Below are 18,749 nucleotides of genomic sequence, written 5' to 3'. Positions count from 1 at the left end.
GTTTCAGTCTTTCCTCTCATCTATTTTTTCTGCCAGAGGCCAGAGCAGTAAATACTCTTTCCAGACAATGAAATAAACTGTTTTTCTACCCAGGCGGCACCCAGGAACTGGCTCAAAGGGCGGGAGTGCCCAGGCAGAGAGGCTGCCCCAGACCCGGGAGCGGCCCCAGCGCGGCCCGAAAACGGCCGGCCCCTGTCTGCGCAGGGCCGCGCCCGCCGGCCCCGCCCGGCTCGCTCCGAGGGCGACAGAGGCCGGGGAGAGGCACAGGGGAAGGGGCGGCCTCCGCCCGGCCGCGCTCACCGTCCGGCTCAGAGACTCCGAAGCCCGCTGCCGCCGTTGCCCGGGGAACCGTAGGCGCCCGGCGGGAGGCGCAGGAACCGACCGCAGCCGCCGGAAGCAGCGCGTCCCTGCGCGCGGCGGACGGAAAACGCGGCTCACCGACTGCCCGTCAGTGCCAGGCGGTCCGACCCGGCACGGCACGGCCGCGCTCGAGTTCCACTTTCCGGGCGGCGGCGGCGCGGTTCCGGAGCAGCACGCACGTCGCAGGGCCTGAGCTGCGAGGCCCCCTCCTCCCCGCGGACCCCGGCGCCGCGCCCGGCCCGGCCCTCCGTGGGCGCCCCTTCCCCCCACCCCCGGCACTTCCGGCTGGCTGGCTTCCGGCCGCCGCGGCCCCCTCGGCGCCTCCTCCTGCTCCCGCCCTCCTGGCGGTGAGTGAGTTCCCCGAGGCCTTCAGCGAGTCCGCGGACGGAGGGTCGGGGCTGTGCGCGCGTCGTTAGCTTATCGTCGCCCTCCAGTACTGACCTTCACCCGCAGGTTCCTGTCCACGGCTGTCAGGAGCCGGCCCGGCGTTCCTGAGATGAGTTTGGTGCTTAGAAATCTGCAGCGAGCCGTGCCCCTCAGGCGGGCGCCGCTCCGCAGGGCGGTGGAGCTCGTGAGGGGCGTGTTGGGGGTGCAGAAGTTCGACCTGGCGGTCATCTGTGTCGACAACAAGAATATTCAGCACATTAACAAAACCTACCGGGAAAAAAATGTCCCAACGGATGTGCTTTCTTTTCCTTACCATGAGGTAAAAAGTATTTTCCTCTTCCCGTCTAGCCAACTTTATCTCCTCAACTGATCATACTACAGATACGATTTTTAAGTTTTATCGTGAAAACGTTCAATTGTACGCCCAAGTAGAACGCAGTATGACCACCCGCTTTGACCAGTGCCAGAGGAGAAACGATGACCAGGCCCCCTCCCCTTCAAATGCTATTAGCCAATTCAAAGAAAACAAGTGTTCCGATTTTAAAGGCAATTATATAATGAAATGCATGGCTGAAAAAATTTAACACTGAAAATTAAAAAACAGATGGGACAGCGATCTGGTTACTGTCTGTGCTACGTGAGTGCAAAGCCTTACGCGTTGTTAGTGGTAGCACAGACTGGAGCCCCTTTGAGAACGCAGTCTGGCAATACCTCACAAGCATTTAAGATGCACCTGTACTCTTTAATCCATTCCTGTCACATCTGTGAAAGTAAATCAAAAGGAAGAAGATAAAATGTCAAGTTTATAATTGAAAAAATGTATTAAAATGTTCACATTTTCTCTCACAAGAAGAAAAAGTAACACCTCAAATACCCAACCGTGGGCACTAGCTTGGTGAACAGACTGACGTTTATAGTCCTTGTGTGGGTAAGTGGGAAAGACTGTTTGAGACAAAATAACAAGCAGAAAGAATAGAAATGTAAAACTGCCAATGTGGTGGAGAGCTCTGTGGAAGCTGAGTGTCTGTGTGATGTGCCTTGGGAAGAATGGAAGGAAGGGAAGGTAACTGATGCAACAAGGTGGGGACGTCCTACATCACCTGTGAGCCCCGGCTCTGCCATCATTCCCCCAACCCCCAGCCTTAAGATGAGCCAGCAGGGTCTTCCAGCTGGAAATCTCCAGACCCATGGTGGGTTACCTTTCCTGAAGTCAGCTTCTCCAAATCTGTATTTCCTCATTTGCAGAATCTAAAAGCAGGTGAAATGCCCCAGCCTCATTTTCCAGATGATTATAATTTGGGAGACATTTTCCTAGGAGTGGAGTATATCTTCCAGCAGTGCAAGGAAAATGAAGACTACTATGACCTTCTGACTGTAAGTGGGGTGCTGAGATGATAGACCCTGGCTGGTGAAACAGACCCAATGGGACCTCACACGCACTGTCCTGGTGTAGGACCAAGCCCAATGCAGCCCCTCCCCTCCGGTCTGGAGACTGTGTGCTCCATGTCAGTCCTGGGTGACAGGAGAGCACGGAAGCTCCCAGAAGTGGCCTTATGTTAGCTTTTCCTCTGGAGCTCAGCAGGCTTAGCAGACTCAAACCTGCTGAATGGTCTCTGTAGAGACTGCCCCAGTCAGGCAGATGCAAGCCTCCAGGGCCCGCCAGGTCTGTCCTCAGCTTGATGCAGATAAAATGGAGGGGGTGCTGAAAGCACAGTGTGTGATTTTGAACTGAGTTAACTTCCCCATGGATTCAGTTGCAGTATCTTCCTTTGGCAGGACAGCCTTGCCCTGAATCATCTTTGGGGTATCCCAGTGCTTCTCTGTAGTGAAGCAGAGCTTCCCAGAGAGACTGTGTGCAGGTGTTGGGGGCCTGCTTCCTCAGCCCGGGAGTAGAGGGTTGTACTCTGAGTGACAGGAGCCCCAGCACTGTGGACTATGGACTGGCCAGCATGAGATTCAGCTCTGGGGTCTCCATGTCCAGCAATGGTGCCCCCCGGGGGCTCTGGGGACAGTTGTGGACATCTACTTGCACTGCCCCACTACCCATACTGGGAGGCCAGCCCACCACTCAGGACCCTCATCCCCCGCACAGGTGAACCAGGCCTCCCTCCCAGCCGGCTCCAGCTGCATGTTGGCACCTCCCAGCAGAGCCAGGAACTCTCCACCTGCCTCCTCGTCCGCCATGTCTCCTTCCACCTCCTCCCCCTGCCCTGAAGAGCAGTGTCCCCTCCCACCGCACAGGGGGGTCCTTGTCTTCACCTTCCTGGACAAGGCCCCAGGCTACCTGCTGCCCCCCAATCCCACCCTCTGTCCCGCCGGCTCGCATCCTGGTGCTACCTGCTCCCAAGCTCTGCGCAGGCCCAGGGGGGGTCCCAGCCTCCCAGCAGGTGTGAGGGAGCTCTCCCTGCCTCCAGGCTTGGTCATGGTCAGCCCCTCAGGCAGCTTTTTAATTGTTCTGACAGGTGACTGCCACCCACGGGCTCTGTCACCTGCTGGGCTTCACACATGGCACGGAGGCTGAATGGCAGAAGGTAGGGACCTGGTCCTGTGGGCGCGTAGGAGGGAATGCTGGGGCGAGTGTTATGTCCCCCAGCCAGAGCCATCCCACCTGCCCCTTGTGGCCAAGTGCCAAAACGAAAATTGGACAACACATTAAGGAATCTTCATAATGCCTGCTTAAAAAAAAAGACTCACAGTGTTTGTCTCATATATCAGGCTCCCCAGATGTTGCTGTTTATTTATCACCATTGAAGGAAGTTCTGAGCAGAGACTGTATGAATTCTGCAAATTCTGCAAAATTCCAATAGATTAAGTTTAAAAATATCTATGAGGGAAATCGTGATAATTATAGCCTGGAACCAGGATTCAGCACACACAGGCATGCAGTCCACAGCCCGGCTGTGTAGTCCCTCTGAGGGTCAGGCACCAACACGCGTGTGAGGGCCCATGTTAGTACACACACCAGGCTGCACTTAACCAGGTTGTATATGTCATCGGACACACTAGCCTCTCAAGGATGTCAGGAAGCTTTCCTCCCTGACACTAGCCCTTGACGCAGTGCTTGTGCACGGCCAGAGCTGGGCCCCCTGGCCACGCCCTAGCTCTGCCTCCCCCACCAGGTGGTACCCGCTGTGGCCTCACCCCTACCCTTTGCATGGCCCGCCCACGCCCACAGCCCCAGGGCACCTTGGATCAAGCCGGAGACCATCACCTCCAGCTGGGCCAGGGCGGGACTCCAGCCCACCCAGGGTTTCCTCATGCACCTCCCCTGGCTGCCCTTTCCCCTGGGGGGCTATCCTCGTTCCCCCTTGCCCCCCCAGACTGCGTCCCTGCCCAGCTGCCATCCTCCCGTCCAGCCTGTTCTGCAACCCCAGGCAAGCTCTCTCTTTCCTTCCCGAGACCACCACTCCCGGCCCCGGCTTCCAGCCCCTCCTGCTAGCTCTGGTTCACCGAAAGGTCCGTGTAGACCCTCCCTGTGCATGGGTGCAGGGGCCTAGACCCTCCCTGTGCATGGGTGCAGGGGCCCGTATGCAGTGCCTTACAGCTGAGGCTCCACAGCCGCAGGCCTTGGGAAGGGGCTCCCTGAAGAAGGGACTTGGGCTGAGCTGGACTCCCAAGGGCCCAAACAGGCTACCCTGATGGGTCCCTACAGCCATTCCTGTCCTTTCTTCCAGATGTACCAGAGGGAGAAGCAGGTGCTCGAGGAGCTGGGCCAGCTCATGGGGACCAGGCTCCAGCCCCTGAGCAGGAACCTCTTCTGATGGGGTCCACCCCAGACCAGGACTGGAGGCCGTGGGGGTGGAAGGTGGACCTCCCTCCCACTGGGCCCTGCAGGGCTGCAGAAATGCTGTCCTGCCTGAGCTAATTCCACTCCTGGACCCTGATGATTTTCTTCAAGTACAAGGGAAACCCCTCCCCACACCTTCGTGTGGGACATGGCAGACTCGCTAGTTTCACTATCAGACAAAACACAGTTCTGACCTCTTACAACGGGGAGACAAGCCTTGTCCTCCAGGGGTCGGCCTCTGGAGCAGGCCTCTCGCTCCTCTGCAGCCGGAAAAAGAACATGCAGCCTGGGTGGAGTGCCCCTCACCTCCTTCCTGCTAGAACCCACCTGGACCCAGGTCTGCACCCAGGAGCACTATGCCTGGGGTGTCTGCTCCAGGGTGGAGAGGGGTAAGGCTGAGCCTTGGGGTGGCTGCCGGGCCCAGGACGAGTCAGCCATGTGGCCCACAGCGTAGACCTGTCACGTCCCAGGATCTGAGCATTTGCCTGAGGACTGTACACACATGGCCGCTGCGTGGGTCCCGAGCCCTGACCACCACTGAGCTCAGTCATGCATCTCCCGGCTCCAGGGTGGCACCGCCAGCCATGCTGTCCTCCCCAAGAAAGCAGCCTCCTGTCTATTTCTTATTTGTCTTCTAAATATTAAAATAATAAAACTCGGAACTTTGGAGCTGTCCTGGAGCAGGGCGCACAAGGGGAGCATCTGAAGGCCCAGCCAGCCAGGCTTCCATTGCCCCCCAGGTGAAGCCCTCTGAAGAGGTCATGAAAAACAGCTTCTTACAGACCTTTTCTGGCCCTAAAACCCAGGAAACTATGGTTCTGAGAATTTGGTTCCCCCCATGAATCGAATTTAGAAACAGGAACGTGCATTTCCCGCAGATCTGCATTCCCCAGGGAGCCTCTGGGCTCCTGAGCTGTGGGCCGTGCACAGCCTGCTTTGCCCAGTGACACCTGCTCTGCGCCCAGAGGCTGACACAGCCAAGATGACCGTGCAGAGCCCTGGGTTCCATGGTCCCTTTCAGGAGATTGAACGGGTCCTAAGACCTGGTCTCTTGGCAGGTATTTTGAAGGCTCCCCCATCTGCCACCGGCGCGATCCCTGTAAACCTCTCGTCACACTGGGGCACAGGCATGATTCATCCAGACATGGATCTCAGCAGTACTTCAGGCCAGGAGTGGGGGGTCCACAGGTGATGCCTGATGCTTTCAGAGGCTGGGTCTCTCGTCTCCCCACAGCCTGCAGCAGTGACCCCAGGGCCAGACTCCATCCTGGGCACACCCGACCCCTCGTGTGCACCCTTCGACTGCTCTGTATGTTGCTGGTCACCAGTGACCCTCTTTGTTAGCCTCCTCCCTGCTGACTGCTTATGTCTTAATGCCCACTTCCCTACTGGGTTTTCTTGTTTTCTCCTGATTCAGGTGTTTCTCTGTATCAGTGAAAACACTGGAGAATGTAAGCAAGTGTCCTGGGCAAAGCCCATCCTTTGCTCCAGCTGCACCAGAGGGAGAATCAGGCACCACTGCCCACTGTCCAGGCAGCAGGTGGCCGTGGAGCTCCATCTTGGCTGTTAGAGTCCTCTGGCCACTTCTGTGCACCCCTGAGCGGCCCTCACTGCCCATGTCCTGGGGCTTCTGCAAACCCATGTCTGCCAGTGTGGCTCTCCTCCTGCTCCGGGAGTCCTCCCCTGCCCTTGCTCTGCCGCGGGTATCCTGGATTCAGTGCTGTGTGCCCCACACTGCCTGAAGTCCTGATGCCCATTTGATTTCATCTGCAGGCTGGCTGAGGACGCCATCCCTGTGCAGTCTGTCCCTTTGTGAGTCTTGCATGTCTGTCGGATGCAGGCCAGCACCAGGCTCCTTGCCCACAGGGACAGCTGTTCTGGCGTGTGTCAGGGTCCGTCTCTGCAGTCTGGCCGCTGCTGCCCCTTCCACAGCATGCCCAGCCATGACCTCTAATCATGTGCCCTGAGCTCTCCTGGTCAAGCCCCCTCTGTGTTCTCACACAGCAAGCCTGGTAGAGAACTGGTTGGCCTGCCAGCAGTGAATCTGTCCAGGTACAATGTCTTCGCCTGGTGCCTCCCTGTCAGAGCTGCCACAGCCGAGCACATATAGGTGGGGAGAGACGCATGGACGTGGGACAGGCTTCACTTGCCCCTCAGACCGTGCCACTGTCCCCGTCCCTAGTCCTGGGTCTGACCTTGCCCTCCTCCTGCAGCCACAGAAACATCCAGGGTTGGCTGGCACTTCTGCTGTTACCAACTGCCTGGCCTCTGGCTCTGAAAGAGGGTCACCAACTGAACCTGGCTTGCTGGGGCTGAGGGCAGGGGCTCCTGGGCCCAGAGTGTATTTAAGAGGTGATCCGGGGAAGTCGGGGGCAGGCCAGAACGAGCCTGTGACCTGCTTTTAAAAAAAAATGTTTATTGTGGTAAATATATGTGGCCTAAAATTTGCCGTGTTCCCCTGTACAAGTGTACAGCCCAGGAGCATTTAGCACATTTGCATGGCTGTGCAGCCATCCCCACCATCGCCAGGATGCTCTCTTCTTCTCACTGTAGCTGTCCCCACTGGACACTCCCTGCCCTCCCCCGCTGGCTGCCCCAGCACCCAGCGCCCACGGCTCACCTGCCTGTCTACCAGCTCGCCTTCCCCAGGCCCCGATGAGTGGAAGGCTGGAGGCTTTGCCCGCTCGTGACTGACTGGCTGTCTTCCTTGAGCACGCTGCCCTGCAGGCTCCCCTACGGTGTAGCGTGCGGCATGATCTCCTTCCCTTTTGAAGGCTGACACTTGGCTCCCCAGTGCCTTCCCAGAAAGAGTGGATCGCAGTCATCACCAAGATGGTGGCTGACCTGCTGCTGATTTTCTTGGGGGCTCACGACACTCCAGTCGGGCCAGGCCGGGCCACTGAGCACACATTTCCCAGGTCAGGCAGGTCCTCTGTGCACTTGGAGACAGGAAGCCTGGGCTCTGGAGCCTGGAGGCCCGGCCCTGTCACCCAGCCAGGGAAGCCCCTACCTTGGCCCAGCTGCTCCCCTGCAGGAACACTCTGGACGGTGGCCACTCCAGCCCTGACAGACCACTGTGAATTTAAACAGGACCCCTGCTTTCCTCCTAAGTAACGAGGAAGAAGACTACAGGCCCTGAGGTCTATTGGTCCCACTCCCACTGGACACAGGGTGAGACTGAGACTCAGAGGCTCCGCCCCCCCCCCAGGCCTGGGAGTGGGGGCCAGGAAGCTGCCCGGGGCAGCCACAGAGCAGCCTGTGGGATGGCCTGTTCTGGGAGGTGCCAGAAGCTCGACGATGTTTCCCCAGCTGCACCAGCCTCGCTGACTGGGGTCATCCACCTCCACAGGGAATTCCTGCAGACTCCCTGCATGGTGTGTTGTTTTCTCAGGATGGTTTGCACCAGCCCAGGGGTCTGACAGCCCCCTGAGTAAATTCACTGAAATTTAGCAAAGCTTGGGGCACTCTTCTAAAGACCAAAGGGCAAGTTTTAAAATCTCAAACTCAGCTTCGCCAGAGTCCCCAGCTCGGGATTTTCTGAGATCTGAGTTCAGAGCCACAGCTTACTCTCTGTCCTTCCCCAGTGGGGCATTTCCTGTTTCCTGTCCCTTTGTGTAGAGGTGTGAGGGGCACTCTGTCCTTCCCAGGGAGTCGTCCACCCCTTGGGGCAAACCCTGGCTCCCACTCTGGGGCCCAGCAGCCTCCAGGGTTTGGTAAAGGCTGGTAGTGATGTGCACACGTTTGCATCCCGTTGGTTTCCTGCAAAAGGCAAGTCCTAGAAGGGCAGTCAGCCCAGGGGCCCTGAGAGGACAGGCTGAGTGGGATCGGGGCTGGGGTGCTGAGCACAGGGCCCACGTGTGTCCCCCCCTGCCAGCCCACGTGCTGCCCCGTGGCTCTCTCATGGTGCAGTGGGACAGATATCCTCGTCCTGACCCCTTGGCCCGTCCCCATTGTCTGGGAGGGCACCTTCAACACTGACATCCTGAATGAGCAGTTCTGGCCCCAGAAAGTCACTGCAGGACTGTGTTTGCCACCAAAAAGTAAGTAGGTGAAGTGACAGGAGGTGGGGGTGACCAGGGACATCGGGTCTGCCCTTGTGTCCTGGCAGAGTGGGGTGGGACTGGGACCCTCACCCTTCCCCCCTCCGTGTCCTGGGGGTAGATATGAGGGTCCATTCATTCAGGGGTTCTGGGCTCTGCTGGGCTCCCCAAGTGGACACCACACCACTCCTTCTCAGGAGGCTGTGTGTCACCCAGAAGGGCTGCACAGATCTACCCCCCACCCACCTTGGAGTTCGCAGGCTAATCTGTGATCCCATCCTGCTGTCCCGCTGAGCCAGGAGCAGCCATGAACCCTCCATACAGGCTGCAGGGGTCCCTCCACCACCCAGAGGAGCAGCAGGGTGGAAGCCGTTCGCCCCCTTGGTCGGGGTAGAAGTAATGCCTGCAGACTAGCCTTCCCTGTGTGCTCAGACATAGGTGAGGGGGCAGCAAGGGGGCAGCCAGGCCATGTAAAGTCCTGGGTCCCACATCCCAGACCTGTGAGGGGGAGCTGAGCAGGAGGCCCCAGGACCTGGGGTCAGGTGACTTCAGGGGAAGGAGTGGGCAAAGGGGGGCAACGGGACAGCAAGTGCACACAGAATCCCTCCTCCAGGTCCTGGGGACAGGGCTGTGGAGGTCCCAACCAGACCCTCTCTCCGGGGCCCGCATAGGGGAAGCAGCCTCAGTGCCTGCTCTGAAGACTCAGGGTCTCGGGAGGCTCAGCACACTTGCCTGTGTATGGAAGCACTGTCCCCGTGTGTGTGGGACATACCCACAAATCACCAGGGCCTACAGAAACTGTGCAGGGGCTGCAGGAGGCAGGCCAACCCCTCGGGGTCCCCAATCAGACCATTCCTGCAGGTGGGTGTAGCCCCAAGTTGCCCCACCGAGTAGCCCCGTCCCTCCCTTATGGCTCCTGTTTCTTGGGTGCCTCCTTGGTGCCCCCTGCTGTGTCCCCACCTGCCCCGGGCATGGGGCCCCAGCACAGTCCTGGGGGCTGTTGATCCCACCCACCCCCAGGCTGAAGACAGGACAGGAGCCACGGTGGCTCCTGTCCCCTCCGGATGCACACCTGGGGCAGGTCCCTGCTCCCTGCACCTGCCCGCACCTGCCCCTCCCTCAGGCCTCTCCAACTCAGGAGCGGGGACACCAAGCCCAGAACCCTGGGGGGCATCTGCCACTTCTCGCAGCCCTGTCTCCAAACTGTCCACAAAGGCTGCCAGCTGTCCCTTCCCGGCCATTGGTGACCACCGTCCACTTCTGCTGGCCTGGCCTGTAGGAGCTGCCATCCACTGGCCCTGCCTCCCCCGGAGCTGCCGGGGCCCAGTCCCTCAGCAGCCGGACAGATCATGAGGTTGGTCCCGGGTGGGCTCCTGCTGGGCCCCTCGGGGCTTCCCGTGCCACTGTGTCCCCGTGACCTCCATGACCCCCACCTCCTGGCTGTCCTCACTCCCGCTGGAAGACTGACCCCCAAGTGTGGGGCCCCACACTTAGAGTTTGGGGGCTTTTCATAGAAAAGCATATGCACTGAGGGGCAACCCTGGGTGTTCCTATTATGAAGGAAGGTGCACAGTGCCTCCCACGGCACGTGGCAGCTGGCCTGGGTGACTGTTTCCTCCAAACCCCGAGCCCGCTCCTGCCTCCGGGCCTCAGCTGACCCCACAGGGGCCTCCCGTGTGCACAGGGGCCTCCCGTCTGTGTGTGCACTGCTGCCTGCCCACCTCCTCAGGTCTGTGCTCACGCGACCCCTTGTCACAGTGCTTCCCCGGCCACCCGGCCCCCTCTGATCCTGCCTCTAGTGCACTCCCCTGCTGCCCTCTGTCTCTCATTTTGTCACTTGGGGAATGTCTGTAGATGGAGTCCCTCGGTCTCCGACCCTCCAGATTTGGATGGAGAACCGTCAGCCCCTGATCCTCGCTGACTAGTCATCCATAATCTGGATGGACCAGGGTTTTCTACCCTCACCTATGGAGGACATTTAGGGTCTTTGCACTGGGGCAAAGCTACCTTGACCTTTCTTGTGCAGGTTTCTGGGTGGACATCAATTTTCAACCCTTGGAAAAATACCGTGGAGCTCAGTGGCTGGATGGTGTGTCAGGAGTGTGCCCAAGAAACACTTGCCATCTACTGATCTGAGAGGGACCCTCATCTAGGATAGGTAACTAGCGCCCATGAAGGTAAGAAAGTCAGTCCATGAGAAAAGGATGGGCAAAGACTGGACAAGGCACTACCCAAAAAGATGCCCAAGTGGGACTAAGCACCTGAATAGGTGCCCCACATCACTGTTCCGAAGGAAGACGAAGTCAGAACCACCTGGCATCCCAGGACACACCAAAGTGGGGCAAGTCAGAGCCCCCGGCGGGACCAGTGTGTGTGCAGGTGGGGCAGCGGGAGCCCTCTGCATGGCCGGGCAGGCCGGCTCTGTGAGTGCCGTGGGAGGACTTGCTGAGGATGGACACACACACCCTCTGTGAGCCGACACGCCCTCCACGAGGGATGCGCCCGGCACGCGGCACCCATGTTTGCAAGGGGTGTTCAGAGCAGGGCTGCTGCGCCTGTCACCAAACTGGAAGCGACTCTGCATCAGCCATGGGGTGGATAAAGAGCAGATGACATTGTGTGTGTACATATGGATATATGTCATTGTTATACGTGCTCAAATAATGTACATGAGTCTACAAGCATAATGAAGGAATCTGACGTGAAAGAAGACATTTGGGGTGGTTCTATTTAAATAAAGTTCAAAGAGGGGGACAAGAACTCCGGCAGTTAGGAGAGTGGCTCCCCTGGGGAGAGGGCGGGCCTGGGACAGGTGCGTCCGGGACGTGGGCTGCTTCTCGTGGCTGCTGTTCCCGCTGTGCACGTGCATGACCGTGGAGCTGTGCATGTGGGAATCCCCCACCTTCCGTGTGTCTGCTCCGCCTCACCTTGCAGAGCCTGGACTCGGGCGGGTGACGGGGTTGCCATCAAAAGCAAGCACACATTTGCCAGTTTGGACCCAACGTGGACCCACCGAAGCTGGTCTGTGAGTCGGGGGAGGTGGGACTGCGGGCCAACTGCGCTCGGGTTGTGCTCACGGTGCCTCTTTCTGCCGCCTGATATCCTGCAGCGAATGTGCCCTCGGAAGGACTCGGGCAGAAGTTTCCACGTGGGAAGGGCTGGCTCCGCGCAGCACCGGGGCAGACGGGAGCTCCCGAGGGCCGGGCGCTGCCCCCCAGCTGCGGGACCTCCTGGGAGGCAGGGCCTGGCGGGCACTCAACCCTCCCTGGGACAGGAGGCCTGCGGCTCAGGAGCCCCTTTCCTCAGGTATCAGAGGCCAGGTGAGCGAAGCTGAGATCTTCAAACATGCCGGGCACCTGAACTCTATGTCCCAGGAAACCAAACCGGTCAGACAGAGCTACTCAGGGGAATGGGGAGGGGGCCTTACAGGAGACCCTGGGCCCGGGGACCCCACAACAGCCTTCGTCCAGGCAGTTTTGACTCTGGGTCTGCAGTAAAAGGGGTTCGCCCTCTTGCCCCTCCACACACACGACGGCCAGGTGTCCCTGTGCTTCGTCCCCTAAGGACATGCTCCACAAACCCTCAGCAGCTGAGCAGCAAGGACGAGGCCCCCCGCCAGCTGGTCATCCCAATGGTGCAGGCCCAGGGCCAGGCAGGTGCAGCATGGGGAGTGCAGGGGGCAGGCAGGACGTGGCCCTGTTACCTTTTCCTTGGAGGTGTCTTGGGAAGGTCCGTTCTGCCTTCCCAGATGCAGGAAGTGGGATGGTTGGTGTGAGGGCAGGAGGCCCTGGTGGAGGGATGGAGAGGCAGCTGCCCGGCGGGGCTGTGCACAGAGGGCGCTGAGCTGGCAGGGCGAACAGGCCTCTGGCTCCCATGCTGCTCCTGCCTGCGGGCACTTGGCCTCCTCTGGGCTGGCGGTGGGTCCCCTCTGTCCTGGCTCAGCCCAGCCTGTCCTCAGGAAGCCAGCCCTGCCTCTCCTCTTCTATGTGCTCACCTCCCAGGGGAGGGTGCTAGCATCCCAGGTGGGGCTGCAGGCATCCTGGGGGCCCAGTGGACCACGGCTGCCCCATGTGGGTCTGAAGGATGGGCCAGAGGCAGCCGTGTGCATTCTGAGGCTCCCCAATCTGCCCACAGCAGGATGTGCCCCACAGTCATACTCGAGGTCCTACCCGGGTCCCCAGGAAGGCTGGTGACAAGGGTGGGGGCTGATGATTCCTGCGGGTCCTTCCTGGCCAGACATCAGAGTCTGTCAGGTCAGAGGGGAAGCAGAGCATCCCCCTCGTGCCCTGAGAGCCCCTCCTGTCTGGAGAGGTGGAACCCCAAAGTCCCCTTCCTCGCTGGTGGACATGGCATGCTGTGCAGTCCTGAGGGCCTCCTTGAGGAGGCGCAGCCTTCGAGTCAGCCTGTGGCCACACCTGGGGTCACCCCCCAGGGGGTGGGGCAGGAGCCCTTCGACAGGCCCCCAGATGGCCCTGTGCCCCTCCCTGTGTGGCTCACGGTCTGGGGCCGGGACATACGCGGGGAGCCCAAGCCTGCGCTCCCAAGTCAGAGGTGGTGCTGAGGGGCTGTGGCCCCTGGGACCAGCCTCACCTGGGCATCCTGAGCAAGTCACTGCCCCTCTGTGGCAAGTGGATCACTGTCACTTCAGACCATTTCCTTAAGTTTTCTTCTATCAAAGTGTCTTGTGTGGACGAATCCCATTAAAGATGTCGTGTCCACGCATGACCGAATGGCATGGGAAGGACATGGAGGGACCTTCTGAAGCACGTCCTGCCCTTCTGCATTTTCCAGGGAGTGGCTGGAATGCCCAGGGCCATTGAGGGTGAGCGGGAGGTGCCCTGGCAGACCTGTCTGTGGGGAAGTTGGGGTTCCTATGGGCAGGATCCTCACTAAACTTAAACCACCTGATGATGTAACTGGCCTGTTGCTAGGCTATCACTTCCACACCTTTAGGCAATAAGCTATTATTGTGCCATATAGAGAGCTGGGCCCAGTGCTGTGGGCGGAGGTAGAGACGCTAGTGCTCAACCTACCGCTGGGAGAACAAGCTGGGTAATAAACCCCTTCAGCCCCAAGAACATTCACTGCCATTTATTTGGTCACATTGAATCCATAGTGAACTTGCCCAGGGCTGAAACCCATTGCCAAGACAATTGGCACAGTTGGCAGGGTTCATTGTTGACCAAGGAAAAAGACAGGCTGCCCTTATGGGAGGGGTGCTTCAGCAGGCTGCCCCTGTAAATGGGGAGACAGTGGACTGTCCCCCAGTGGGTATGTGGTCCAAGGTGGCTTGCCTCCTAGAGGACTGGGCCCCACCCCAGGACTGGAGGCAAGTGGAGTTGACACCTGAGGCTGTGGGGGTGGCCCTTGGCATAGTAAGTAGGTCTTTGAGAAACAGAGTGCCCGTGAGGCAGCGGGGACTGTGGGCTGGCTGCTTCTCATAGTATTAAAAAGATCTACAGAGGAGACCCAAGAAATGGCAACAGGAGAACGCGAGCTGCAAACCTCTGTGGATGCCCTGAGGAGGGAGATGGCATTGATGCAGGAGGAGGAGGCACGAGAGCACTGGCAGCAAGGTGCCATTGGAGAGGTAAACAATTTCTTACAGAATCAGATGGCAGTGCTGCCAGGTGTTCTGAAGGAGGAATGCGGGAGTCCAGCTCCAGCCTAGGAGTGGGATGCCTGAAGGTGCCGGACGGAGTCGGCGTATGGAGAGATAGGACACGGAGTCAGTTGGAGGTGGTCCCTTGACAAAGTGCCGATGACAGCTTTATTTATACCATTTTGCATAAGGATATGATTATTTTTTATTGTTCTGATGATTAATTAGTATAGGCAGTGAATTAATAAGTATAGGCAAGCTTTTTTCTTTCTTCTCCTTTCTAATCTATTCATGGTTGGGCAAGCGTTAGACAGGTGATTGTTTTTCTGTTCCTTGACCTAAACTTTTCCTATCAACATGTACTCTATTGTGTTTTACGTTTCTATGCAATGCAGTTTCTAAGTAGTGCATGTGACCGTAGGAGTGTGCAATATGTAGCAGTGACTATGGAGTCTATCAGCTCAGGGTGAAATACAGGTCACCTAGTGCCACAGTTAGCTAGGATTCTTTCCCACAAAAATATTCTTAGAGGCTTTAATACATTTATAATCAATCTAAAATCATAAACTCATATCTTCACCTTATACCCCTTTATAGGGCACAGTAGGCAGCAAACTAAATTTCCCCTTCTTATCTACATTTCTCATTCTTCTGTGTGGATACCAAAATCTCCCTGACATATGCTACACAGGTCTCCATGACTCCACTACTGCAGGGACTAAACAAGTTCTTACATGGTGAACAATGCAAGGGCATTCATATCATAGAAACTGTTTCTGTTCTAACTACAAATCTTAAAGTATAAACAATCACGTCAAATATAATGTATGATTATTCATTTGATTTTTATACTTTATATGTGAATCTAATAAAATGTTAATGTAGTAGGTAAATGCAAGATATAGATAGAAAGCATGATTTAGAACTGTAAGAAGGCAGGTGTAGATGATCAGGTTTGTGCCTACAGACCAGGTCTTAATCCAAGCTGAACAAGGGCAACAAAACATCCACAGGTGTAGAAGATTTCTTTCAAAACTGGGGGGGTGAGGTTCTAAGCCTCACCTCTCTTGGCCCCCTTTTTCTCACCTGATGGCCCCCCTACAACTGTGCCTGTCTTAGGTTGTTCTTCCCTTGAGGAATCTTACCCATCTCTGGCTAACCAGCCATCTTCCAGGGCCATACAGGGACATGTAAAGCTGGCAAGTGAGAGAGAAGTAATGTTCTTTGAAAATGTTAGTTTTTTACTTCTTTGCAGATTTATGCTCTGTGGCTTCCAGGCCCAGCACTTGTCTTGAGGTATTTTTACTTCCTGGAAAATTATGGTATTTGGTAATTTCACATATAAGGCACAAATTTTAGTAAATGGCTATAATTAGGAAAGAAGAAAAACAAACTATAGAAGTAGTAGAGGGAAGAAAACATGAGATGATTAATTGTCAACAGGGTTATTTCATTCAACATTCTCTCATAACTCTATTTCTAGAAATCTTTCCATCACTAGTTTCACTAGCATTGTAAACAAGGGGGGCATTCTCAGTGGAAATGGAGTGGTCAGTGTTTGACTAACAGCAGGTTTTGGTACTTTATGCCAAGATCACCATTTGGCACCTGCGTGTTCCATTCTTCAGGAGCACTGTCCTGAAAAGCTCCTGGGAAACTTATGTTCTCATCCTTTCCACACTGCTCAGCAAAGGTTAGTTAACCCTTGGCAACAATGCAAGCAAAAAACAAAACCAATAGTATAATGGAGAAAAACAAAAGGTGGGTAATAGGGAGAGTCAGCTGCGAAGGCCCCTGCTTTGTGGGGGGTCTTCCTCCAGCCTGAGCTTTGCTACACAGCTTGAGTAGCATGGCTCCCAGCAGAGGAAGAGGCCATCAACAAAAAAGACAAACTCCTGAGGGAAGCACAGGCGGAGGTGGCATGAGAACGTCAGCTGTGAAGCATTGAGATGAAGGTAAGAGACCTTCTGAAGACTGAAGTAGCATTGCTGTGAGGCACAGTAGAAAAGGTAAAGGTTTTAGCAGAGGAGGTACGCAGGGGAGGGGAGAGAAAGGTGCCATCAGCCCCAAAAGTGGAGGAGCTGGGGAAAGATGAAGGGGTGGTGCCAGAGGCACTGACGCCTCCTGTATTGAAAGCAGGCCCAGTGGTTGTAAAGAAAATAAAGACCCAGCAGCTGAAAGTTCCCCAAGGAGAGGAGCAGCCCCCTCCCTGGGTCATGGAGCACTCTATGGTCCGTCTCTGTACTCAGGCTGAGCCAGTGGCTGTGGGACTTAGGGGTGGATGGAATTGTTCTGTCGGGATCAGAGATGGGAAAGCTGTCTTCCCTGACAGTGCAGCCTGCCTTGAGGCAGCGATTACAAAATGCACATCAGGCCTCAGGGAGTCACTCCCTCCTCAATTGGCTTATGGCTGCACTTTGTGCTGTGTGTGTGGCCCAATCCGGACGATCTACCATCCTCTCCTGCTGGATGACAGACATATGCTGAGCTCCAACAGGTGCTACGAGAGCTAGGCATAAGAAATGCCATCTATAGTGCAGAGAATTATGGCCCAGATGAAGAGATTTTCACTACTGGAATGGCCCCGATAAAGGTAATAACCACCTAGCCCATCTTGGGGTGTGCATGAGACTGGACCCAAAAGCCAAGGAGTGGTGTGGCACAAACACCCACACTAGCCAAGTGGGGTGCTTACCTACAGCAGCATAGTACCCTCTCTAGTAGCCCCTTGAGTGAAGAACTCCAACGATTATTGGGGCCAGTGACATATGCTAGTGAAAAGCAGGAAGAACTTCTTTTGAACCATTAGTAGCAAAGAGTCCCTGTCGGGAGGGAAGAGCCCCTATACCCAAAGATGCATGGTGCACAGATGGCTCCAGCCATGGGCAGCCCCCAAAATGGAGGGCCATAGCTTTCCATCCTAAGACTGAGACAATATGGATGGAAGATGGTGAGGGAAAGATCAGTCAATGGGCAGAGTTGTGGGCTGTGTGGCTTGTGATCAGCCAGGAGCCCTCCTCTGTAGATGTCTGCAATAACAGCTGGGCTGTCTATCGGGGCTTGACCCTGTGGCTACTGACCTGGTACCATGCCAACTGGCTGGTTGGTCACCGACCCGTTTGGGGGCAAGAATTGTGGCAAGACTTATGGGCTTCTGGTCAGACTAAAATAATTACAGTATACCATGTGACAGGTCATTTGCCACTGGCATCCCCAGGAAATGATGAAGCAGATAAATTGGCCCAGGTATGTTGGTTAGAAGGAAAGCCTGCCTCTGATGTAGCCCAATGGTTACATCAGCGTTTGTTGCATGCAGGGCAAAAGACAATGTGGGCTGTAGCCCATCAATGGGGCTTGCCTTTGGCCTTTGAAGAAGTTAGTAGAGCCTGGCAGGAGTGTGTCATATGCTCCAAAAGGGACTTATACTGAGTTCCAGAGCAACATGGGACAATAGCTAAGGGGCCTATACCCCTCGTCAGGTGGCAGATAGACTATATTGGGCCTCTCCCTGTGTCAGAAGGATATCGGTATGCGATGACTTGTGTGGACACAGCTACTGGACTTCTGGTTGCTTTTCCTACCCGTTGTGCAGACGAGCAGATGACCAAAAGAGGCCTGGAGCATCTCTTTGCTGCCTGTGGCTGACCACAGGTACTTGAGAGTGATCAGGGCACCCATTTTGTTGGACATACACTTCAAGAATGGGTGCTACAGCTGGGAATCAAATGGAAGTTTCATGTGCCATACAATCCTACTGCAGCAGGCATGATAGAGAGGCACAATGGCTTGTTAAAACCCGGACTAAAGTCAGATACCAGTAGTCTGCGGGGATGGTCAGTCCACCTATGGACCATGCTACGGTGTTTGAATGAGAGACCCTGAAAGGGAGCCCTGAGCCTGTAGACATGTTAATACATATGGCTGCCTCCCCTATACAGCTACAAGTACAAACCAAGAAAGAATCACTGAAGCCGAGGTTTGGCCACCAGAATAACATCTTGCTGCCAGTGCTAACTGCACTGAACCCCGGAGACTCCACTGAGTGGACGTGGCCTTGAACCTTTCGACACATGGACCAATGATGGCTGGCTCTCCTGGCACCTTGGGGACAAGGCCTGGAAGCTGGCTTCCTGTGTATTCCTGGAATAACAGCATAGTGGCCGCCAAAGGTCACAGTAGTATATCCTGAATGGCCAGAAGGTAGGAGCATCTTACTGGGGAGTTTTGTTTTATTATTATGGCCAGTGGATGCACCTCCAGTAGCACTATATATAGACCCTTCAGTAACCCTCACAGGGAAAGGAGTAAAAGTATGGTATGCTAGACCTGGAAGGGACCCCCTTCCTGCTACAGTCCTATCACAGGAGCACTCTCTGGCATGCATCCTACCTGATGGACAAGATTCGCCTATGTTGGTATCATTAAAACGTGTTTTATTGCCCCTAAAGTCTTTGAGGATTGGGAACTTCCTCTGGCTTGAGGATTATTATAATTTTTTGTTATTAGGAACCTCCTCTGGCTTGAGGATTATTATAATTTTTGTTACCTGTATCAAAATCTTGTATCTTAATTT

At 56.0% G+C, this 18,749-nt stretch overlaps 2 protein-coding genes and 1 long non-coding RNA gene across 6 annotated transcripts in view; 2 read left to right on the top strand and 1 right to left on the bottom strand.

Moving 5' to 3' along the window:
• The window catches only part of MCM3AP (minichromosome maintenance complex component 3 associated protein), a 52,322-nt gene extending 51,616 nt beyond the window's left edge, over window positions 1-706 (bottom strand). For 3 of the 4 annotated variants that reach the window (XM_037023614.2, XM_037023617.2, XM_037023616.2), the window contains exon 1: window positions 301-439. The gene's annotated coding sequence lies outside the window, so the exon portion shown is untranslated. Of the gene's footprint in view, window positions 1-300 lie in introns of all 4 variants that reach the window. The other variant, XM_037023615.2, reaches the window with a different exon arrangement.
• Window positions 707-713: 7 nt separating this feature from the next.
• YBEY (ybeY metalloendoribonuclease) lies at window positions 714-5,203 on the top strand. The gene is made up of 4 exons (XM_017640523.3): window positions 714-1,066; window positions 1,993-2,121; window positions 3,210-3,278; window positions 4,422-5,203. The coding sequence occupies exons 1-4, from the start codon at window positions 857-859 to the stop codon at window positions 4,506-4,508; spliced, it is 495 nt and encodes a 164-aa protein (XP_017496012.2). The 5' UTR covers window positions 714-856; the 3' UTR covers window positions 4,509-5,203.
• An 8,827-nt stretch (window positions 5,204-14,030) lies between these two features.
• Window positions 14,031-18,667, top strand: LOC140848149 (uncharacterized). The gene is made up of 3 exons (XR_012128692.1): window positions 14,031-14,164; window positions 16,016-17,827; window positions 18,115-18,667. It is a non-coding gene; the product is annotated as an uncharacterized lncRNA (long non-coding RNA).
• The last annotated feature ends 82 nt before the right edge of the window (window positions 18,668-18,749 follow it).

The sequence above is a fragment of the Manis javanica genome, chromosome 3, assembly GCF_040802235.1.
Source record: "Manis javanica isolate MJ-LG chromosome 3, MJ_LKY, whole genome shotgun sequence".
Classification (NCBI taxonomy): domain Eukaryota; kingdom Metazoa; phylum Chordata; class Mammalia; order Pholidota; family Manidae; genus Manis; species Manis javanica.
This window is presented reverse-complemented; position numbering and strand designations above follow the sequence as displayed.